The sequence below is a fragment of the Salmo trutta genome, chromosome 33, assembly GCF_901001165.1.
Source record: "Salmo trutta chromosome 33, fSalTru1.1, whole genome shotgun sequence".
In the NCBI taxonomy this organism is placed as follows: Eukaryota; Metazoa; Chordata; class Actinopteri; order Salmoniformes; family Salmonidae; genus Salmo; species Salmo trutta.
In genome coordinates this window covers 6,623,634-6,645,327 of record NC_042989.1, presented here as the reverse complement: position 1 = coordinate 6,645,327, position 21,694 = coordinate 6,623,634, and the positions used below count along the sequence as shown (strand labels likewise).

At 43.6% G+C, this 21,694-nt stretch overlaps 1 protein-coding gene across 1 annotated transcript in view; it reads right to left on the bottom strand.

Annotated features, from left to right (window-relative positions):
• The window catches only part of syne3 (spectrin repeat containing, nuclear envelope family member 3), a 51,298-nt gene that overhangs the window by 13,315 nt on the left and 16,289 nt on the right, over positions 1-21,694 (bottom strand). The window contains exons 3-14 of the mRNA XM_029729651.1: positions 18,135-18,307; positions 17,662-17,800; positions 17,148-17,318; positions 13,489-13,644; positions 12,918-13,265; positions 6,429-6,565; positions 3,841-4,015; positions 2,824-3,006; positions 2,306-2,449; positions 1,890-2,024; positions 649-810; positions 235-407 (exon numbers count right to left, since the gene is read on the bottom strand). Coding sequence (XP_029585511.1) covers positions 235-407; positions 649-810; positions 1,890-2,024; positions 2,306-2,449; positions 2,824-3,006; positions 3,841-4,015; positions 6,429-6,565; positions 12,918-13,265; positions 13,489-13,644; positions 17,148-17,318; positions 17,662-17,800; positions 18,135-18,307 — 2,096 coding nt within the window. The remainder of the gene's footprint in view (positions 1-234; positions 408-648; positions 811-1,889; positions 2,025-2,305; positions 2,450-2,823; positions 3,007-3,840; positions 4,016-6,428; positions 6,566-12,917; positions 13,266-13,488; positions 13,645-17,147; positions 17,319-17,661; positions 17,801-18,134; positions 18,308-21,694) is intronic.

Sequence of the window (21,694 nt, the reverse complement as noted above, 5' to 3'; positions counted from 1 at the left end):
AACCTCCACTGAAACACACTAAACTAGAGATGAAGTAGCATTAGTAGTAATGGTACTCGAGTAGTCCTCCCATAGAGACACTATCATTCACTAGAGTGGAAGATTCAATAGATGTGCATAGCTCTAGAATGTGATGATAATAGCAGCCATCTTTGTCAAGCATAGTTGTCGATTCCAAAGTTCTATATCTAATTCTAAGAGGTTTCCCATCAAGCCCGCTATAGTGTAATGTACCTGAAGAGGTTGAGGCTGAGGTCATGCAGGGCCATCCAGGACTCTCTCAGGCGCTTCATGTCCCTGAGGATGTGCACTCGTCCCTCCTCAGAGGTCCTCTTCAGCACCCCCTGGCCCTGCACCTCTGTCTGGTGCAGCTGCAGCTCCTTCTCTGGGAACTCACCTAGTGCCCTCTGCAGGACCGGAGGAGGAATAACACAGGATGGGACAGGACGTATTAACTACATGCAAGTACAGCACTGGATAGAGTTACAGTTAATTTCCCATAACTCTTTGTCAGTAGAGAACATGTTTTCTTTTAACACAGGATATCCTCTCCATAGTAGTCCAGTGCCTTGTCATGTTTGTCTATCTACATCAAAACCGCCATAATCAGAGTGCCACATAACAGACAGATGTGTGGTATGTCAGTACCTCAGCTTCATGCTGTCTGTTGTCCACGCTCCACTCCCCAGCAGAACTGCGGTAGGACTCCAGCTTCTGCCTCATTATCATCAGCCACTTCTCTACATTCAGCAGGCTCTCGTGGAAACTCTCGTGCTCCCTGATGCTCTCCTCACTCTCGTTCCCCTTCACCTGACACACACACACACACACACACACACACACAAACGTTAAAATCAAAGACAAACACTCAGTGCCGGTTTATTAGGTACACCCATCTGGTACCGGGGTGGACCCCACCCTTTGCCCCTAGAACAGCCTGAATTCTTTGGTGCATTCTACAAGGTGTCATAAATATTCTACAGGGATGTTGGTCCATGCTGACACGATGGCATCACATAGTTGCTGCAGATTGGACGGCGGTACATTCATGCTGCTAACAGTCCGTTCCATCTCATCCCAAAGATGCTCTATTCAGTTGAGGTCTGGGGACTGCGAAGGCCACTCAAGGTAACTGAAGTCGCTGTCAATGTTTTTCCACTCCTCATTTGTCCAGTGTTGGTGATCACGTGCCCACTGGAGCCGCTTCTTCTTGTTTTTAGCTGATAAGAATGGAACCCAGTGTGCTCGCCTGCTGCAATAGCCCATCCGTGACAAGGATTGACGAGTTGTGCCTTCCGAGATGCTGTTCTGCACACCACTGTTGTACTGAGCCGTTATTTGTCTGTTTGTGGCCTGCCTGTTAGCTTGCATGATTCTTGACATTCTCCTTCCACCTCTCTCATTAACGAGCTGTTTGCGCCCACAGGGCTGCCACTGACTGGATGATTTTGTTTGGTCGCACCATTCTCGGTAAACCCGAAACACTGTCATGCGTGAAAAGCCCAGGAGGGCGGCCGTTTCTGAGATAATGGTTGCGGCGTGCCTGACATTGACGATCGTACCACGCTCAAAGTCGCTTAGGTCACTCGTTTTGCCCACTCTTAACGTTCAATCGAGCAGTAACTAAATGCCTCGATGCTTGCCTGCCTGTTTTATATAGCAAGCCACATGACTCACTGTCTGAAGGTGAGTGTATAACAAAACTCACACAGCCAAATGAACACACTGATACACAACACATTAAGCAAATGCAATCACATGCTAAAAGATTACTTCACAAATACGCAGATTGATGAATGGGAAATGTTATCCATTTCAAAAGCAATGTTTTGCCACTAAAGTATCATCTTTTTCAAAACTTCTGCTTAGTCAAATCCTTCCCGTCTTACCCGGACTGCCTTGTATAGGTTCCTCCAGTCCCCATACAGCCTCTCATACCGGGTCTTGTTAGCGGAGCTGGATGACACCAGAGTCTCCAGAGCTGTGATGTGGGCCTCACAGTCCTCCAAGTCCTTCTTGATCACCTTAGAGACACAAAGCAACTTTATGAATGCTTTATACATGCTTATATGTTCTTTCTAAATGAGTCTCCTAGTGCCCCCTGGACACAGGCTCAATCTCAATTCATCTTTCCTCAATTACTTGCATCCTACCTCGTCGCCTCCATGTCAACCATATTGGAGGAGAAGGTCCCTCCACTCAAACCTTCTTCTCCAAAGCCTTTGAGAAGGAGGTGAGGAGTGAGGATGCGAGGAAAGATTAATTGAGAATGAGCCACAGGTTAAGAATGCAGTAAGTGACCCACCCGTAGCTGGTCTGACTGGCTCTTCTTGGCCAGTATGTCTGGTTGGAGGATGTCTGCTGAGATCAGTCTGTCTCTCAGGAGGGTCAGCTTGCTCCTGATTGACTCGTAGGCGTCACCAAAGTCCTTCGTCCTCGAGATCAAACCCTAAGGACATACTTAAGTAATAAGGCACGAGGGGGTGTGGTATATGGCCTATATACCACGGTTAAGGGCTGTTCTTTGTACGACGCAACGCGGAGTGCCTGGATACACCCCTTAGCCGTGGTATATTGGCCTTATACCACAAACCCCCGAGGTGTCTTATTGCTATTATAAACTGGTTACCAATGTAATTAGAGCAGTAAAAATACATGTTTTGTTATACCCGTGGTATACGGTCTGATATACCACAGCTGTCAGCCAATCAGCATTCAGGGCTCGAACCACCCAGTTTATAACATAAATTACGTTCCATCCCAAATGGCACCCAATTCCCTAATAATGCCCTACATATGACCAGAGTCCAATGACACACACACCTGCAGTCTTCCCTTCCGCTGCAGAAGCTGGCTGTGCAGTAGCTCTCGGTTCCTCACGGCGGCATTGAGCTCCGTCAGTAGACTCTCTGCTCTGTCAGAGCCAAACACTGAAGCCAGCAGATCTCTCTTCACCTGCAGCAGGCTCAACCGCTCTTGCAGCTGCAGACTTTGCATCATCAACCTCTGTAGGGGGATAGAAAGAAATGGAGGAAACAAAGACAAAAAAGAAAGAAAATAAATTCAAGAGGGCCACGCCACAGATGAAAGGTATGTGTTGTAGAAATATGTGCCTCAGGGCATCTAGATCACACATTCCTCTGTGCCAACGTAAAGCAAGCATGATCCTCAGATGTCTCTTTTTCATAGATCAGGAAATGATTGAACTCCCTGACCTGTGCTTTCAGTATTCCCATGTCTGGAGGGGAGGATGTTATATAAGGAAAGCCACTTTATGCTGTCTACTGCGGAGGATAGATTCAATTTAATGATGGAGAAGGCCCAAATGGCAGTCTCTTCCATATATAGTGCACTACATTTGACACCCTATTCCATATATAGTTCACTACTTTTGACCACAGCCCTATGGGCCCTGATAAAAAGTAGTGCACTAAATATGGAATAGGGTGCCATTTCGGACACAGCCCAAGCCAATCTCTGTCAAGTACTGTCTGTATGTAGGGCTGAATGGATTTCCATAGCTTACCTAATTAAGGTACCATGACTACGGTATATTATTATTACAGTGGAGGTCTTGAGTACCACAGTGGCTACAAGTTTGGTTTCTCAGCCATCAAAGGGTTACCTTACAAATACAATCCTGGTTTAGCTGCTTGATTGATGGGATTGAATGTCACCTTTTCTCGATGCATTTTACCGTGTTGTATTAGCTGCATTGTATGTTTTCTGTATCATGTTCTGCTACATCCCTTTTAAGCACATGACCAAACACATTTCCCCTGGTGGAATAATAGTTGATCAAAATCAGTAGCAGCCTGCAGTGCAGTGTGGTTTTTATACCTCGATGTTCTGCACTAGCAAGGCGATGTGGGAGAACTCAGACACCTCTGCTGAGGCCTCCAGCACCTGAGAGACCAGCTGGCTCCACTGAGAGAAGCCATGCAGAGGGTCCTGCAGCACCAGTCTCAGGCCTGTCTCTGACTCCACACACAGCTTCATTGCACGACACTTCACACTATAGGCAGACAGGGGAGAGGAGATGGGCTTCAAACAGGTTAGATATGGTGCATTGCATGCAAAGACAAAATGTACTGTATATATTTAAATACAGTAAAAAGTCAGAGGAAAAATGCAGCTTATACATTTAACCTGTTACACTAAGACCAAGTAATTACTGTACGTTTCAAGAAATGATTCTGTTATCGAACAGCATAGACATCCTGTCTTTCCCTATAGAGAAAGCAAAGACTGTTTGCATTAATTATCATACAACATCAAAAGCAAATCAGTAAGGGAAAGTGGAATAAATTGAGCCATGTTTTTACATTCAGCATCACTCCGTCAAGGGGAACATAGTATTCTTTCTAACAAAGATATCTACACATATTTCAGGATGTTGTGTATCCCTGGAAATAATCAGAATATAGGTAAACGGTTTTGAAAACATACACTACATGACCAAAACTATGTGGACACTTACTCGTTGAACATCTCATTCCAAAATCATGGGCATTAATATGGAGTTGGTCCCCCCATTGCTGCTATAACAGCAAAGGGGGGAGCATGGCTTCTCTCCTGTTCTGTGAGCTTGTGTGGCCTACTACTTCGCGGATGAGCTGTTGCTGCTCCTAGACATTTCCACTTCACTATAACAGCACTTACAGTTGACCCGGGCAGCTCTACCAGGGCAGAAATTTGACTAACTGCTTATTGGAAAGGTGGCATCCCATGTCTGTGCCACACTGAAAGTCACTGAGCTCTTCAGTAAAGCCATTCTACTGCCAATGTGTTTCTACGAAGATTGCATGGCTGTGTGCTTGATTTTATACACCTGTCTGCAACGGGTATGGCTGAAATAGCGGAATCCACTAATTTGAAGGGGTGTCCACATACTTTTGTATTTAGAGTACCGTCAAAATTTTGGAGTTCTTTATTTGGATTATTTTCTACATTGTAGAATAATAGTGAAGACAAAGTAGCCACCCTTTGCCTTGATGACAGCTTTGCACATTCTTGGTCTCTCAACCAGCTTCATGAGGAAGTCACCTGGAATGCATATCAATGAACAGGTGTGCCTTGTTAAAAGTTCATTTGTGGAATTTCTTTCCTTAATGCGTTTGAGTCAATCGGCTGTGTTGTGACAAGAAGATAGCCCTATTCGGTAAAAGTCCAAGTCCATATTATGGCAAGAACAGCTCAAATAAGCAAAGAGAAATGACAGTCCATCATTTACTTTAAGACATGAAGGTCAGTCAATTCGAAAAATGTAAAAGAACTTTGAACGTTTCTTCAAGTGCAGTCGCAAAAACCATGATGAAACTGGCTCTCGTGAGGACCGCCAAAGGAAAGGAAGACCCAGCGTTACCTCTGCTGCAGAGGAAAGGTTCATTAGAGTTAACAGCACCTCAGATTGCAGCTCAAATAAATGCTTCATAGAGTTCAAGTAACAGACACATCTCAACATCAACTGTTCAGAGGAGACTGCGTGAATCAGGCCTTCATGGTCGAATTGCTGCAAAGAAACCACTACTAAAAGGACACCAATAAGGAGAATAAACTTGCTTGGGCAAAGAAACACGAGCAATGGACATTAGACCGGTGGAAATCTGGCCTTTGGTCTAACGAGTCCAAATTTGAGATTTTTGGTTCCAAGCGGCGTGTCTTTGTGAGACGCAGAGTATGTGAACGGATGATCTCCGCATGTGTGGTTCCCAGTATGAATCATGGAGGTGGTGGTGTGATGTTGCTTTGCTGGTGACACCGTCAGTGATTTATTTAGAATTCAAGGCACACTTAACCAGGTTGTGTAAGGGCTATTTGACCAAGAAGGAGAGTGATAGAGTGCTGCATCAGATGACCTAGCCTCCACAATCCTCCGACCTCAACCAAATTGAGATGGTTTGGGATGAGTTGGACTGCAGAGTGAAGGAAAAGCAGCCAACAAGTGCTCAGCATATGTGGGAACTCCTTCAAGACTGTTGGAAAAGCATCCCAGGTGAAGCTGGTTGAGAAAATGCCAAGAGTGTACAAAGCTGTCATCAAGGCAAAGTGTGGCTACTTTGAAGAATCTGAAATATATTTTGACTTGTTTCACACTGTTTTGGTTACTATATGATTCCATATGTGTTATTTCATAGTTTTGATGTCTTCACTATTATTCTATAATGTAGAAAATAGTAAACAAAGAAAAACCCTTGAATGAGTAGACAGGTACTGTATATATAGTGTATCTGATAAGGTCCATTATTTGCTACCTAGACTTGAAGCAAATTCTGCTGAACCATCCCTGTAAAGGTGAATCTCAATAGTCTAAAATAGGAAAAGTACTCGCAGCTTATTTTTTTAAATTCTCATAAATCTTAAAAAGCACCTTCCTCTCCATCGTCACTCTTCTTCTACACTGTGATGCGCTCTGAGTGTCCACTCACCTCTGGTGCTCCTTCACCACAGCCAGGACGTCATCAGAGAGATGCCGGGAATCTTGGGGAAAGCGGAAGAGTTCTTTAAGCTGGGCCTTGATGTTCTCCACCTGGGATTCCTCTGCTGACAGAGTATTCCGGACATTCTGAGGGGAATACCAAAAGGGAAAATCAGAACAATTGTTTAAAAATCTAATCACAGAGACCAGCCTGGGCACCTGGCAACTCGCTCTCTACACACAAAACACACACCAACAACAAAAACAAGCAAATTGTGATAAACACCAACTTAATTTCCCCCTTAGTGCCAGAGTTAAACTGCTATACAAGATATTTCTCCCATAGAAGAGAAAATGTTTAAACTAGATGTAAATCACGTTAATGTCAAGCAATTTTAAGCCACTATTGCAATCCTCCTTGACAAGGGTGAAATTCACCTCAGTGGAACGAAAGCAGCAGGGACAAAGTGGCCTCTGATGCTGTAATTGGTTAAGTGGATTTTTCTAGACCAGGGGTCTCTCGCCTTTTCTAGGATGAGAGCTACTTTTACAAATTGAAACCTTGCGAGCTACTCATTTAAAAAAAAAAAAAAGAATCTCTTCTCCACTACCCTGCAACTCTACCATTGGTCCTTGGTGTACAATATATTTTGTCAATAGACCTGGTAAAATAATGGGTAATCAACAACTCTAAGGGGGCCCATAAAAATTATATTATCTTGGTTTTATTTTTCCTGGTTTTTTATTTTTTTCAGGGTTTTTTTCATCCTCAATATTACAATTATTCATAGAGAAACAATGAAAATGGATGTCCATGTCAATGCTTAAATCACATCAGAAGACCATTTTTGAAGTCTAGAGAAATGTTTTGGTCTGGCGATGCTTCTGCGTTAGGCCTAGAAAATATTAGGCCTAGAAAATACCGTATGTGTTGATTGAACAATCCAATTTTGCTGCAGAACGTCATGGCAGAGTTTGCAAAACAATCCCCACCCAATTGATACAAATAATCTTGATATTGTCCTGTCAGGTAAAACTACTTTGCGGTTAACATTATAAGGTTTTGGGGGAAAGTCTGTCTTCCCACAAGATGGTTACCATTAGCGTCGCTTAATGGCTACATACAGAGTGATAGACAAATGCGCGCACCAAACAGAGAGACGGGCAATATTGCTGGAAATTAATTGGCAGATATTGTGTTACATTTGGCTTTTTAAGGCAATAGTGGCTAACCAGGGGTGGGATAATGTCAATGTGGCTTTGATATTATGAGAGAGTTTGTGATGGAACACGTGAAAAAAAATATTTTCAGAATTTATTGGCAAGCTACTCATAGGTGGGCCACGAGCTACTGGTAGCTCACGATTAAGCTGTTGGAGACGCCTGGGTCCAGATTCACAAAACACTTCTTACGCAAAAAATTAACCAGTCAAGGTATAGGGGGCAGTATTTTCGATTTCGGATGAAAAGCGTGCCCAGAGTAAACTGCCTAATACTCGGGCCCAGAGTCAAATATTTGCATATCATTAGTAGATTTGGATAGAAAACACTCTGAAGTTTCTAAAACTGTTTGAATGATGTCTGTGAGTATAACAGAACTCTTATGGCAGGCAAAACCCTGAGAAAAAAATCCAACCAGGAAGTGGGAAATCTGATGCTTGTAGTCTTTTCAAGTCATTGCCAATCTAACACACAGTGACTTAGGGTTCATTTTGCACTTCCTAAGGCTTCCACTAGATGTCAACAGTCTTTAGAACCTTGTTTCAGGCTTTTGCAGTGAACAGAGAGCGAACAAGAAGGCCGGGAAGTTCGTGACTCAGAAAATGACATGAGTTCATTGGCGTGCCTTCATGTGATGAGGTAGCTGTGTTCCATAACGTTTTTCAAGACATTGGAATCGTCCGGTTGGAATATTATTGAAGTTTTATGTTAAAAAGGCCCTAAAGATTGATGCTATACATTTACATTTTACATTTACATTTAAGTCATTTAGCAGACGCTCTTATCCAGAGCGACTTACAAATTGGTGCATTCACCTATAATATCCAGTTGAACAAACACTTTACAATAGTGCATCTAAATCCTTTAAAGGGGGGGGGTTAGAAGGATTACTTTATCCTATCCCAGGTATTCCTTAAAGAGGTGGGGTTTCAGGTGTCTCCGGAAGGTGGTGATTGACTCCGCTGTCCTGGCATCGTGAGGGAGATTGTTCCACCATTGGGGTGCCAGAGCGGCGAACAGTTTTGACTGGGCTGAGCGGGAACTGTGCTTCCTCAGAGGTAGGGAGGCGAGCAGGCCAGAGGTGGATGAACGCAGTGCCCTTGTTTGGGTGTAGGGCCTGATCAGAGCCTGAAGGTACGGAGGTGCCGTTCCCCTCACAGCTCCGTAGGCAAGCACCATGGTCTTGTAGCGGATGCGAGCTTCAACTGGAAGCCAGTGGAGAGAGCGGAGGAGCGGGGTGACGTGAGAGAACTTGGGAAGGTTGAACACCAGACGGGCTGCGGCGTTCTGGATGAGTTGTAGGGGTTTGATGGCACAGGCAGGGAGCCCAGCCAACAGCGAGTTGCAGTAATCCAGACGGGAGATGACAAGTGCCTGGATTAGGACCTGCGCCGCTTCCTGTGTGAGGCAGGGTCGTACTCTGCGAATGTTGTAGAGCATGAACCTACAGGATCGGGTCACCGCCTTGATGTTAGTGGAGAACGACAGGGTGTTGTCCAGGATCACGCCAAGGTTCTTAGCACTCTGGGAGGAGGACACAAGGGAGTTGTCAACCGTGATGGCGAGATCATGGAACGGGCAGTCCTTCCCCGGGAGGAAGAGCAGCTCCGTCTTGCCGAGGTTCAGCTTGAGATGAAGATCATCAAAGGTAAGTGAATATTTCTAATGCCATTTATGATTTTAGATGACTCCAAAATGGCGGGTATCAGTATTGTATGATGTATTTTTCTGAGCGCCATACTCAGATTATTGCAAAGTGTGCTTTCCCCGTGAAGCTTTTTTGAAATCTGTCACAGCGGTTGCATTCAGGAGATGTTTATCTATAATTCTTTGAATAACAGTTTAATATTTTATCAACGTTTAATGATGAGTATTTTTGTAAATTGTTGTGCTGATTCACCGGCAGTTTTGGAGGAAAAATATTTTCTGAACATCACGCGCCAATGTAAAATGGGGTTTTTGGATATAAATATGAACTTTATCGAACAAAACATACATGTATTGTGTAACATTGAGTCCTAGGAGTGTCATCTGATGAAGATAGTCAAAGGTTAGTACTTCATTTTAGCTGTATTTATGGTTTTTGTGACCCCTCTCCTGCTTGGAAAATGGCTGTGTGGTTTTTCTTGTGTTGGCACTGTCCTAACATAATCTAACTTTATGCTTTCGCCGTAAAGCCTTTTTGAAATCGGACAATGTGGTTGGATTAAGGAGAGGTTTATCTTTAAAATGGTGTAAAATACACTGCTCAAAAAAATAAAGGGAACACTTAAACAACACAATGTAACTCCAAGTCAATCACACGTCTGTGAAATCAAACTGTCCACTTAGGAAGCAACACTGATTGACAATAAATTTCACATGCTGTTGTGCAAATGGAACAGACAACAGGTAGAAATTATAGGCAATTAGAAAGACACCCCCAATAAAGGAGTAGTTCTGCAGGTGGGGACCACAGACCACTTCTCAGTTCCTATGCTTCCTGGCTGATGTTTTGGTCACTTTTGAATGCTGGTGGTGCTTTCACTCTAGTGGTAGCATGAGACGGAGTCTACAACCTACACAAGTGGCTCAGGTAGTGCAGCTCATCCAGGATGGCACATCAATGCGAGCTGTGGCAAGAAGGTTTGCTATGTCTGTCAGCGTAGTGTCCAGAGCATGGAGGCGCTACCAGGAGACAGGCCAGTACATCAGGAGACGTGGAGGAGGCCGTAGGAGGGCAACAACCCAGCAGCAGGACCGCTACCTCCGCCTTTGTGCAAGGAGGAGCAGGAGAAGCACTGCCAGAGCCCTGCAAAATGACCTCCAGCAGGCCACAAATGTGCATGTGTCTGCTCAAACGGTCAGAAACAGCCTCCATGAGGGTGGTATGAGGGCCCGACGTCCACAGGTGGGGGTTGTGCTTACAGCCCAACACCGTGCAGGACGTTTGGCATTTGCCAGAGAACACCAAGGTTGGCAAATTCGCCACTGTTGCCCTGTGCTCTTCACAGATGAAAGCAGGTTCACACTGAGCATGTGACAGACGTGACAGAGTCTGGAGACGCCGTGGAGAACGTTCTGCTGCCTGCAACATCCTGCAGCATGACCGGTTTGGCGGTGGGTCAGTCATGGTGTGGGGTGGCATTTCTTTGGGGGGGCCGCACAGCCCTCCATGTGCTCGCCAGAGGTAGCCTGACTGCCATTAGGTACCAAGATGAGATCCTCAGACCCCTTGTGTGACCATATGCTGGTGCGGTTGGCCCTGGGTTACTCCTAATGCAAGACAATGCTAGACCTCATGTGGCTGGAGTGTGTCAGCAGTTCCTGCAAGAGGAAGGCATTGATGCTTTGGACTGGCCCGCCCGTTCCCCAGACCTGAATCCAATTGAGCACATCTGGGACATCATGTCTCGCTCCATCCACCAACGCCACGTTGCACCACAGACTGTCCAGGAGTTGGCGGATGCTTTAGTCCAGGTCTGGGAGGAGATCCCTCAGGAGACCATCCATCACCTCATCAGGAGCATGCCCAGGCATTGTAGGGAGGTCATACAGGCACGTGGAGGCCACACACACTACTGAGCCTCATTTTGACTTGTTTTAAGGACATTACATCAAAGTTGGATCAGCCTGTAGTGTGGTTTTCCACTTTAATTTTGAGTGTGACTCCAAATCCAGACCTCCATGGGTTGATAAATTGGATTTCCATTGATTATTTTTGTGTGATTTTGTTGTCAGCACATTCAACTATGTAAAGAAAAAAGTATTTAATAAGATTATTTCTTTCATTCAGATCTAGGATGTGTTGTTTAAGTGTTCCCTTTATTTTCTTGAGCAGTATAGTTGTTTGGTTGAGAATTTAGAATTCTGACATTTTGTGGTTTTGAATTCGGCGCTCTGATTTTTCACTGGCTGTTGATATTGTGAACCATGGGTGGGACGGTAGCGTCCCACATAGCCCTGAGAAGTTAAGATGCTTCTTAATTAAGAAAAAAAAAAAATCATAAGGTAAGTGCAATTCCTCAACAATATCTTAAGATTTAATGATTTTCTTACAAACTTCTGAAATATCTTCTTACATCTTCTTAAAGATGTTTGTTGCTAGGCAACCATTTTAGCTAACTATCTAGCTAGCAATGGCAATCATGTTAGCATATTTCTTACTGAGATTACTGTTCTAAAACATGTTCTTGGGTTTAAAATAATCAAATAATAATCTCAAGTTTGAGAATGAATTAAACATTGAATTGATTTCATGAGCTTTTTCTCTCACTGCCCTGGGTGTTTAGCTATCTTGGAATTCAAACATTTCCAATAACTTTACTTTCTAAATCTATTTTCTTCTTAACTTTTTTGCTAAATGAGAAACATACTGTAAGAAACAGTGCAATACATTTTCCAATAACCTTTTTGAGAAACAGCAACTTTGCTTAACTTTCATTTTAAATCTATAGTTAAAGAGAAAAAAAAATGGCAGTTAAGAAGACCTTTCTTCTTAAGAAGGTTTTGTGAATCTAGGCCCTGGTCTAGACACTGGGATAAAATGACTATACTAATTGTTTTGGCCTCTGACAAATCTTATCACTCTTCTGCTAGCTTTTGTTTCTCAAACTGATAGCTTCCGAGCCCTATGTCCTCTCCATCTACAGTCCTAAATGGAACCCTATTCCCTACATAGTGCACTACTTTTCACCAGAACCCTATGATCTGAAAATACAGGACAGGTAAAAGCAATGTATTGAAAGCCTATGTAGGCATTTCCTTGCATCTGTCCAATTCTTTGACATCAGTGAATTGAAGGAGATTAGAAGAGGAATGAAGCCACTTCAGACAATCAATACAAATCCATAGACTGTGGGAACCTGCCCCACAGCACCTGCACACAACAGGTACATTTTGACTGTGAGGATACAATACAATACCATCCCACAACCATTATCTTCTATGTCATCTCCACCACACCTCTCCCAGGCATGTAGCCAGAGGGCCAATTCCTGCAAGGTAATAGTTAGAGCAACTGCCCATGCTGTGTCAGACCCTTATTGTAGCAAGTAACGAAAGCTATAAACTTTGGGTTGAGGAGTGAAATTGACAGAGAGGCATTGAAAGAGAAAAAGAAAGCAAAGAACAAGTAAGGGGAAGGAGATAAGAGTGGAAGAGAGAAGGGTAAAAAAGGAAGGCAGAGGGAAGACTGGAGAGAGAGAGGTAGACAACAAGGAAATTAAATTAGAAAGAGAGCTAGCGAGAGAGAGAAAATGAGAACGAGAGAGAGACAGAGAGTGTGTATAAAGCCCACCATGTACTTCCTCCACTGCCCAACCATCTGTTCCTCTGTCCTGTCTCCCTCCATGGCTGTCTCCAGGTCTCTGGTCAGTCTGTGAAGCAGGGCCTGGAGCTGCGCGATGTCCTCCCCCAGGCGCTGGCAGTGGCTCTGGTACTGGCTCTGGGAGTCTAGGCTGCTCCTCAGGCCCTCCCCAGCCTCACACAGGCTCTGTCGGAGCCTCTGCCAGGCCAGACGAAGCTCCTCCACCTCCTCCTTCACCACCCCCACCCCCCCGGGCGATGTGTTGGCCCGCACTGCCTCCGCCATGCCCTCGATGTGCTGCAGCGTCCGCTCCTCACTGGCCACACTGTCGTCCAGGGTCTGACAGAGGGGAGAGGAGAGTTATTCTGTGTCATGATTCTCCACCCTTCTCAAACTTAATTCAAAGTGCATTTAAAATAACAACAAACTTTACAGTAAAACAATGGTTTTATTTTTGTTCTTTTTTTCTTTTTGCCGTAAAAAAAAACAACAGTGATGTGACTAGGGTGAACGCTCATCTGTCCCTCCCAGGAGTCGTATAACTAGGGTGTACTACTCTCACCTGTAGGGCTCGGAGATTGTTCTCGGCTGTGTCCTCTGTCTCAGTAAGTGTGTTCAGCTCCTTAGCCTTGGACACCAGCCAGGCCTGGAACTTTAGGACGTAGCTCTGGTAAATCTGGTGCTCTTCAGCCATCTTCTGCAGCACCGACAGCCTCTCCTGTTGAAGGGGAAATCCACCCCTTTTTACCCTCATTCATCATCTCCAGCACCATACCAGGGTCTACATACAGTATTTGAAAATGACATGTTCCTAGATTCTGTAGGTTTAAAAGATAAGATGAAAACATTGCAAGAAAACTTTTAGAAAAAGCAACAGAAAATGCTCTATAATAACAGAGCTAGGAAATCCCATTGGTGTACTTGGTGAATAGTAGAATAGAATCGTATTCAGTGAGGGCCTATTAGCTCACAGTGCCTTCAGAAAGTATTCACACCCCTTTGACTTTTTCTACATTTTGTTGTGTTACAGCCTGAATTTAAATTTAGATTTTATGTCACTGGCTTACACACAATAACCCATGATGTTAATGTGGAATTATGATTGACATTTTTACAAATTCATTAAAAATAAGAAGCTAAAAATGTCTGGAGTCAATAAGTATTCAACACTATTATTGCAAGCCTAAATAAGTTCAGGAGTAAAAATGTGCTTAACAATTCACATAATAAGTCGCATGGACTCACTCTGTGGGCGATAAGTGTTTAACATGATTTTTGAATGATAAAAAAGGAGGTATTTAACCTTTATTTAAGTCAGTTAAGAACAAACTCTTATTGACAATGACGGCCTACCCAGGCCGAACAAACCCGGACGATGCTGGGCCAATTGTGCACCGCACTATGGGACTCCCAGTCACGGCCGGTTGTGATACAGCCTGGAATCAAACCAGGGTCTGTAGTGACACCTCTAGCACTGAGATGCAGTGCCTTAGACCGCTGCGCCACTTGGGATATCTGTACCCCACACATAAAGATAATTGTAAGGTCCCTCAGTCGAGCAATGAATTTCAAACAGACTCAACCTCAAAGACCAGGGAGGTTTTCCAATGCCTCACAAAGAGAGGGCACCGATTGGTAGATGTGTAAAAAATAAAAAGAAACGCACATTGAATATCCCTTTGAGCGTGGTGAAGTTGTTCATTACACTGGATGGTGTATCAATACACCCAGTCACTACAAACATACAGACATCCTTCCTAACTCAGTCACCGGAGAGGAAGGAGACTGCTCAGGGATTAAAACAGTTAAGAGTTTAATAGCTGTGATAAGAGAAAACTGAGGATGGATCAACAACATTGCAGTTACTTCACAATACTAACCTAATTGACAGAGTGAAAAGAAGGAAGCCTGTACAGATAAAACTATTCCAAAACATGCAACAAGTGCCTTGTTGCAGCTGCAAAAAATGTGGCAAAGCAATTCACTTTTTTTCCGAATACAAAGCGTTATGTTTAGAGCAAATCCAATACAACACATTACAACAGTACCACTCTCTATATTTTCAAGCACAGTAGTGGTGGCTGCATCATGTTATGGGTATATTTGTAATCATTAAGGATTGGTTCGTTTTTTAGGATTAAAAAAAAGACGCAAAGCGGGTAAGCACAGGCAAAATCCTAGAGGAAAATCTGGTTCAGTCTGCTTTCCACCAGACACTGGAAGATGAATTCCCCTTTCAGCAGGACAATAACCTAAAACACAAGGCCAAACTTACACCGGAGTTTCTTACCAAGAAGATAGTGAATGTTCCTGAATGGCCTAGTTACAGTTTTGACTGAAATCTACTTGAAAATCAAGACCTGATCAACAATCAAGTTGATCAAATCAAGTTGATCAACAATCAACTTGACAGAGCTTGAACAATTTTTTGAACAATAAATGGGCAAATGTTTCACAACCCAGGTGTGGAAAGCTCTTAGAGACTTACCCATGAAAGACATGTGATTCTAACATGTATTGACTCAGAGGGTTTGAATACTTATATCTAGTCAAGATCTATTACTGTTTAATTTTTCATATATTCTTTACAAATGTTTTTTTGTTGACAAAAAGTGACAATTAAATACATTGTAATCCCGCTTTGTAACGACAAAATGTAGAAAAGTCAAGGGGTGTGAATACTTTCTGAAGGCACTGTAGAACTAGCTGGTTCTAGCTCCTTTCAAAGAGTAAGGGAACAAATGTTCTCCTCTTTTGAGCAACAACCTCCATATGAAAGAGAATATAAAGAGAATATAAATCATTAGAATGATATTCCCCCTTTAGACCAAACGCACAGCTCTGCCATGAGCTAAGCATGTTCAAACGGGCGAGGAGCACCGAAAGACTGTTCCCTTTGAAAGTAGAGACAGACAGGGAGAGGAGAGGACCGTTGTGGACTGTAAGATGTTTCAAAGACCTAGATGAAACAGAAAGAAACAGGAAAGGCATTGCCTTGATTGTGTGACTACAGAAAAATAAAAAAGGACGTACACATCAAAAGAAGCTCGCAACAAATTGAAGAGTATTCACTAACAACGCTCAGAGACTCAAGTTACTCGACTCTGAGAACCTAGTTACTACCCTGCAGCCTGTCTGTCTGGAAACAATACCACTCAATGACAGCAACACGGTTTGGATCTTTCTATTGTGTTCGCTATATAGCCTACCTGGGTCCAGATCCAAAATTCTAAATAATATCACGGGTCTGACAGTCATGGATTTCGGGTGTGTGTAATTTTAATTGACTTGTCCGGATTGACTAGTACAGGTCAGAACACGACTGCTGCAGTAGAGAGAAATAGATGTAATCATTTTTGCTGCTGCTCTTGCTTTTCACGACAGTGGCACGTGTAGCTTATTGTCGTTTCTGGCTAATCATCAAAGTGGCAATAGGCTACAGTCATAGAGCCTACATGTGTGGCAAGAGTTAGATATCTAATCAATGGAAAATGGAATTAAAATGACAATTAAAAGTTAAAAGGAAGAAGGATAGGCTACAACAACCAAGAGCCAACAGGTAGACTGCTACTTAATATTTTGAATGGAGTTATTCTTATTTGTAACTGTGTAGGACGAGAAAGCGCATGCCTCCATTAGCCTAGCTAGCTAACATTAGCTTCTCCAGTTTTAATGCAGTCAAGACAGGTAATCATATTTGATGATAAATAACCTAGCTATGGCAGCTATTAGTCTCCTATAGTGCGAGTCGTCTTGGTTGGTTGCGGGCTCTCGTCTCTCTCTCCGTCCTCCCTGCTCACCATGTCACTTGCTCACACTCACAGTAGCCTACATACACAGCACGGCCCCTGCTAGAGCGTCAGCTCTCTCTACCTCCTCTCCCTCATGCTTTATCAGCTCTGGTTAATAAAGTATCTTAGAAATGAACTTTTCTGCTGCTTCCCTCACTCTGATTGGCCCGGGTCTGGATGCGACCAGGTCTAATTTTCTTCGGGTCCGTTCGGAATGGGTCGCTATATTTAACACATTTATTCATGCATATTCTTTCCGAGTGAGAAAGCCCCAGGTCCATTTCGGAATGGGTCCTACTTTTTGGACCCGTTAAGGCCTCTAAGCTCATTACAGGAATGCTAGCTTGAGTTTTGTGCAGAGAATTCAAGGGAATAGATGGAGATGTTGTACGAGTCATCAGAAAGCCTCCATTATACTGCACACACACACCTCAGCCCTGTCCCGTATGCTGTTGTATGCCTCTTGCAGTCTCTCCTGTGCCTCCTGGTCCACACTGGGGTCCTGGGTACGGTTGTGCAGCGCTGCAGCCTCATCCATCAGCCTCTCCAACAGCAGTGCCTGGCTCTGCACGTCACTCAGCAAGACATGCTGGTGGTCCACCTGGAACACACACATTAGATAACATTATATACTTTCTACCTGGAAGACACACAAGTTAGCTACTGTGTGCATCGGTTTATGCGCTCTATAGGAATGATTGGCAGCATTTGAAGGCTAGCTTGATGTAACTAGGTTTATTATTTCTTATGACCAAACAGCCAGACTCAAAATATGGCAGTACAGTTGGGCTTCTGATATGGTATCAGTAGTATTACTTTATATTCAGTATCCGTTGGAACCACGGCCTACCCACTTCACTCACACTCTAGAGAGTTTACAGACTGGCTAAACATAGACATTACCATTGTTGATACCCAGGCCAGCGTCAGGTGTGTTCGCTCACCTGCCACAGTTTCTCCTTCACCCCCAGCTGTAGTTCCACCTCCGGCTCCAGACTGCGGCGCATGCGGACCAGCCACATCTCAACCTCCTCCTGCGCCTTCAGGTACTCACTCCAGTGCAGCCACACCCACTCTATCCGGCTGGGAAAGAGAGAGTAGTAGGGTGGGTTGAAGAGTAAATATCGACCATAGAAAAACGAAGAAAGACCTTAGAAAATTGTGTTAATATGGCCTAAACAAAAACAAGGCCTTCTGCCATGCCATTAACAATCAAATCTTTTTAACTGAACAAATAGAATGTATTCCCTCATGCATACATTTTCCATGGGTGTGTAATATTTGCTGATGTGACAGACACTAAAACTCATGGCAATTCCTTTTTAAAAGGAGACATAGTAATTGACCTGCCCTTTTCAGCTGCCACAGAAGTCATTGGAGGTCAGGGAAAGTCACGGAGGGGTTGTGGGTTAGCTACCTGTGGCAGTGGATTATGAAGGTGCAGGTCTCCTCCCATGATGCTTTGAGCTCTTTGAGTCTGGCGTGGGTTTTGCTCCTGATCTCCTGGTCTCCATTCTGCAGTAAGACCTCAGCAGCCACCAGCACCATGTCCATCTTCACGCGACCCTCATGCTCAGACTCGTGGATTTTCTGTCCACCAATAACACACAGGAGATGCTTGATGAGATCATGAATTTTGGGCTGACAGAATGTGGTCAAGCATAGGGTTATGGCGGTCACGAAATTGTCAGCCGGTGATTGTCAAGTAAATAAACACATTTAGCATCTTCTGGCTTCCACACAGATTACAAGCCATTTAAAAAAGTATAATAAATCCATGTAATATAGCCTACAACTTCACAATAAATCCATTATTTGTTTTAGACAGGTCTAAAGAAGCATGATATGAAGAAAATGTAGTCTATTTCAGAAGAAAATAATAGCATACTCTAAGTTGTCCTTATGTTAGGTCCTGATGTGGCTATGATTTGAGGGAGTGTGCACATACGGCTATTCTGTGTTGAGCAGTTAACAAATAGGTACTCCTATATGCTTAAATTTAGAGTTATGTAACTTTAGGTGTTCTACAAACGTTGGGCTATATGTTTAGATTTTAATACATTCTAAGGCTGCATGATGAGACTAATGATGATTTGAAAAAAGTATCTTGAAAGGCATGAGCTCTGCTTTGTTTTTTTGTGCAGGCTGTACACACTCCAATAGTCTCTCATTCACAATTTGAGGAGCACTTGATAATGCCTAGAATTTCACAGCGGCATTCCCTTTGTGGCTGTAATGCATCCTAAAAAAAACATGCCTTTTGCGGCCCGGAGTGCTGCGTTGTGCCTTTCTTCCCGAGTGTGCTGCGCAATCTGAAGTGTCTCTCAATCACGTGATCGGGTCTTTCTCACAGGCTACAAGTGAAGACAGACACATCGGGGACGCAACTGCGTGCATCTTTATCCAATTCCAAGGTGCATATTGAAGATATTGGAAGAACTGTCCACATTTACTTTTCATCAGCCAACAAGATTAGTAGGCCTAACGAACAGCAAAAGTAGCCTATGTCAATCTACTATCCCCCATAGTACAAAAGTCGACCTATTCTATTCTGTGCGAGAAATACATATCCCAAAATGTCTGGGACAGTTGTGGGATGCGATACAGCCCAAATTAATACAACCACCAGCATCAACTTTTTTTTTTGCAATGCAGCTGATGCAACAGATTAGAAATTGTATCAACATTTTAAGCTAAACGATTAGACTATTTCTTCACATTATAAGCGCAGCAATGCACACGTGGTAGTAGGCTATAATGTTCCATTAGTGGGAAAACACCATTATCAAAAGTGAACGCAAATGCAATTATGCATGTAATGCTTTTATTATAAAAAGGTGCATTTTTATGGTGAAAATGATCTTCCCCAAACTTGAAACTCACGTGTTATTTGGCCACTTCAGTTGCAATACAAACCTTATTAACACATATAGGCCTATGGACTAGGCTACATGATGTGTGTGACTACGTTGCAAAAAAAAGGCATTGTTTCTTATGCTGGGCATCATTCACAAGTGATAATATATCATTCACAAGTGATAGGCTAAGTGTCACCCATCAGACTTATCTTTTATTTAACTAGGCAAGTCAGTTAAGAACAAATTCTTGTTTTACAAATGACGGCCTTCCCTGGGCCAAACCCTCCCCTAACCCAGATGGCGCTGGGCCAATTGTGCGCACCCTTACAGTCCCGATCACGGCCGGTTGTGATACAGCCCGGGATCAAACCAGGGTCTGTACTGACGCCTCTAGCACTGAGATGCAGTGCCTTAGATCGCTGCGCCATTCGGGAGCCAATTCTTGATTTAATCTTGTCTTTACATATACTAAATAATATACATGACATTTGTTAGAATGAAACATTATCATGGACCTATATCAAAGCAGGGGCAGCGGGAAAAAAATACATAACATCTATGCACTTAAATAGCGAATGGAGGATGCTTTTCCCCATGGTTTACTTTCATGCCAGCCAGGTAGGCTATTCTCCTGTTGTAAATATAAGCAATGTGCTTAATATTAGGAAAGTTGAAAAATAAATATAGTAGGCCTAGCCTATAGAAAGCTCATGGGATCCTCCTCTTTTTATTAGCGGCCATCACTCTTTTTTCTCCCGCAATTGCATAGCCTATAAAAATGTTGCGCAACATGAGCTCATGAAGTATTTTATTAGATTTTATAATACATTTGCATTGATGTCAGAGTGATTAGAGGGAAAATAGAGTGCTGAGTACCAGGCAGTTAGCAAGTTTGGTAGGCTAGTAATGACCAGCAGCAGCATCAGAGCTTGGAGAAGCCTAATTACCGTGACTAAAGAGTCATGTGGAATTTGCCTGCCTTCATGTCTCGTGACCGCCGGTGTGGTGGTAATATGATCACCGCAACAGCCCTACTCAAGCATATAGAAGCTAGGGCCTCCCAAGTGGCGCAGTGGTCCAAGGCACTGCATCGCAGTGCTAGCTGTGCCACTAAAGATTCTGGGTTCGAGTCCAGACTCTGTCACAGCCGGCTGCGACCGGGAGACCTATGGGGTGGCTCACAATTGGCCCAGCGTCGTCCGGGTTAGGGTAGGGTTTGGCGGCAGGGATGTCCTTGCGCACTTGCGACTCCTGTGGCAGTCCGGGCACAGTGCACGGAAACACCGTCGCCAGGTGTACAGTGTTTCCTCCGGAACATTAGTGCGGCTGTGTTACGGATACAGGTAGTGTGTATTTGTATTTATTTTCTCTCCTTCTCCCCTCACAGGTGACAATCATCATTCCCCCAATCAATCAGTCCCCAATCAGAAGACACCTGTTCCTTTTCCCTCAACCAATCACAGCCCCTTTCCCTTGGTTTAAAAACAGTCAGTTGTTTTCTTCCCAGATCAATCTTTGTGTTCATTCTCTCAATCTCTCTGTAGCTCATTTCTCACTCTGTGTTCATTCTCTCAATTGCTCTCTCTCTGTCCCCAGCTCTATCTATCTCTTGCTCTCTGTGTTGATCTATTTTGTTTTTGCAAACTACATGTCACTTTGTCCATCCCACCTGTGAGTATTGTTTTTGTTAAAGTGTTGACTGTTTGTTTGTTGGGAAAAGGGGGTACCAAGACAAGTCGCCCATGGGCATACATTACCCGTAGGAATACTTTGTCTAAGTACCCTAGTTAGAACTGGGCGGACCACCCACTGTATTTTTGGTTAGTTAGCTAGCTGTTCTTGAAGTAGGCTAGTCTACCTTAGGGGTGTTTTGGATTATTGTTTCTTTGCTTGGGTCCAGCTCAGCCCCTTTTCTCACACCCCTTTACCGTGTGTTTAAAATAAACCTTTAGAGTTTGACGGTAAACTTAAGTTGTCTGTGGTTTTTGTTCTCATCGTTACTCGTCACTATTATAATTTGCATGATTTATGTTACGGGTCTCGTATCCATCCCTCTAGACTGCAGGGCCAAAAGGGATTCGTAACAGGCTGGCTTCCGGGTTATGTGGGCAATGAATCA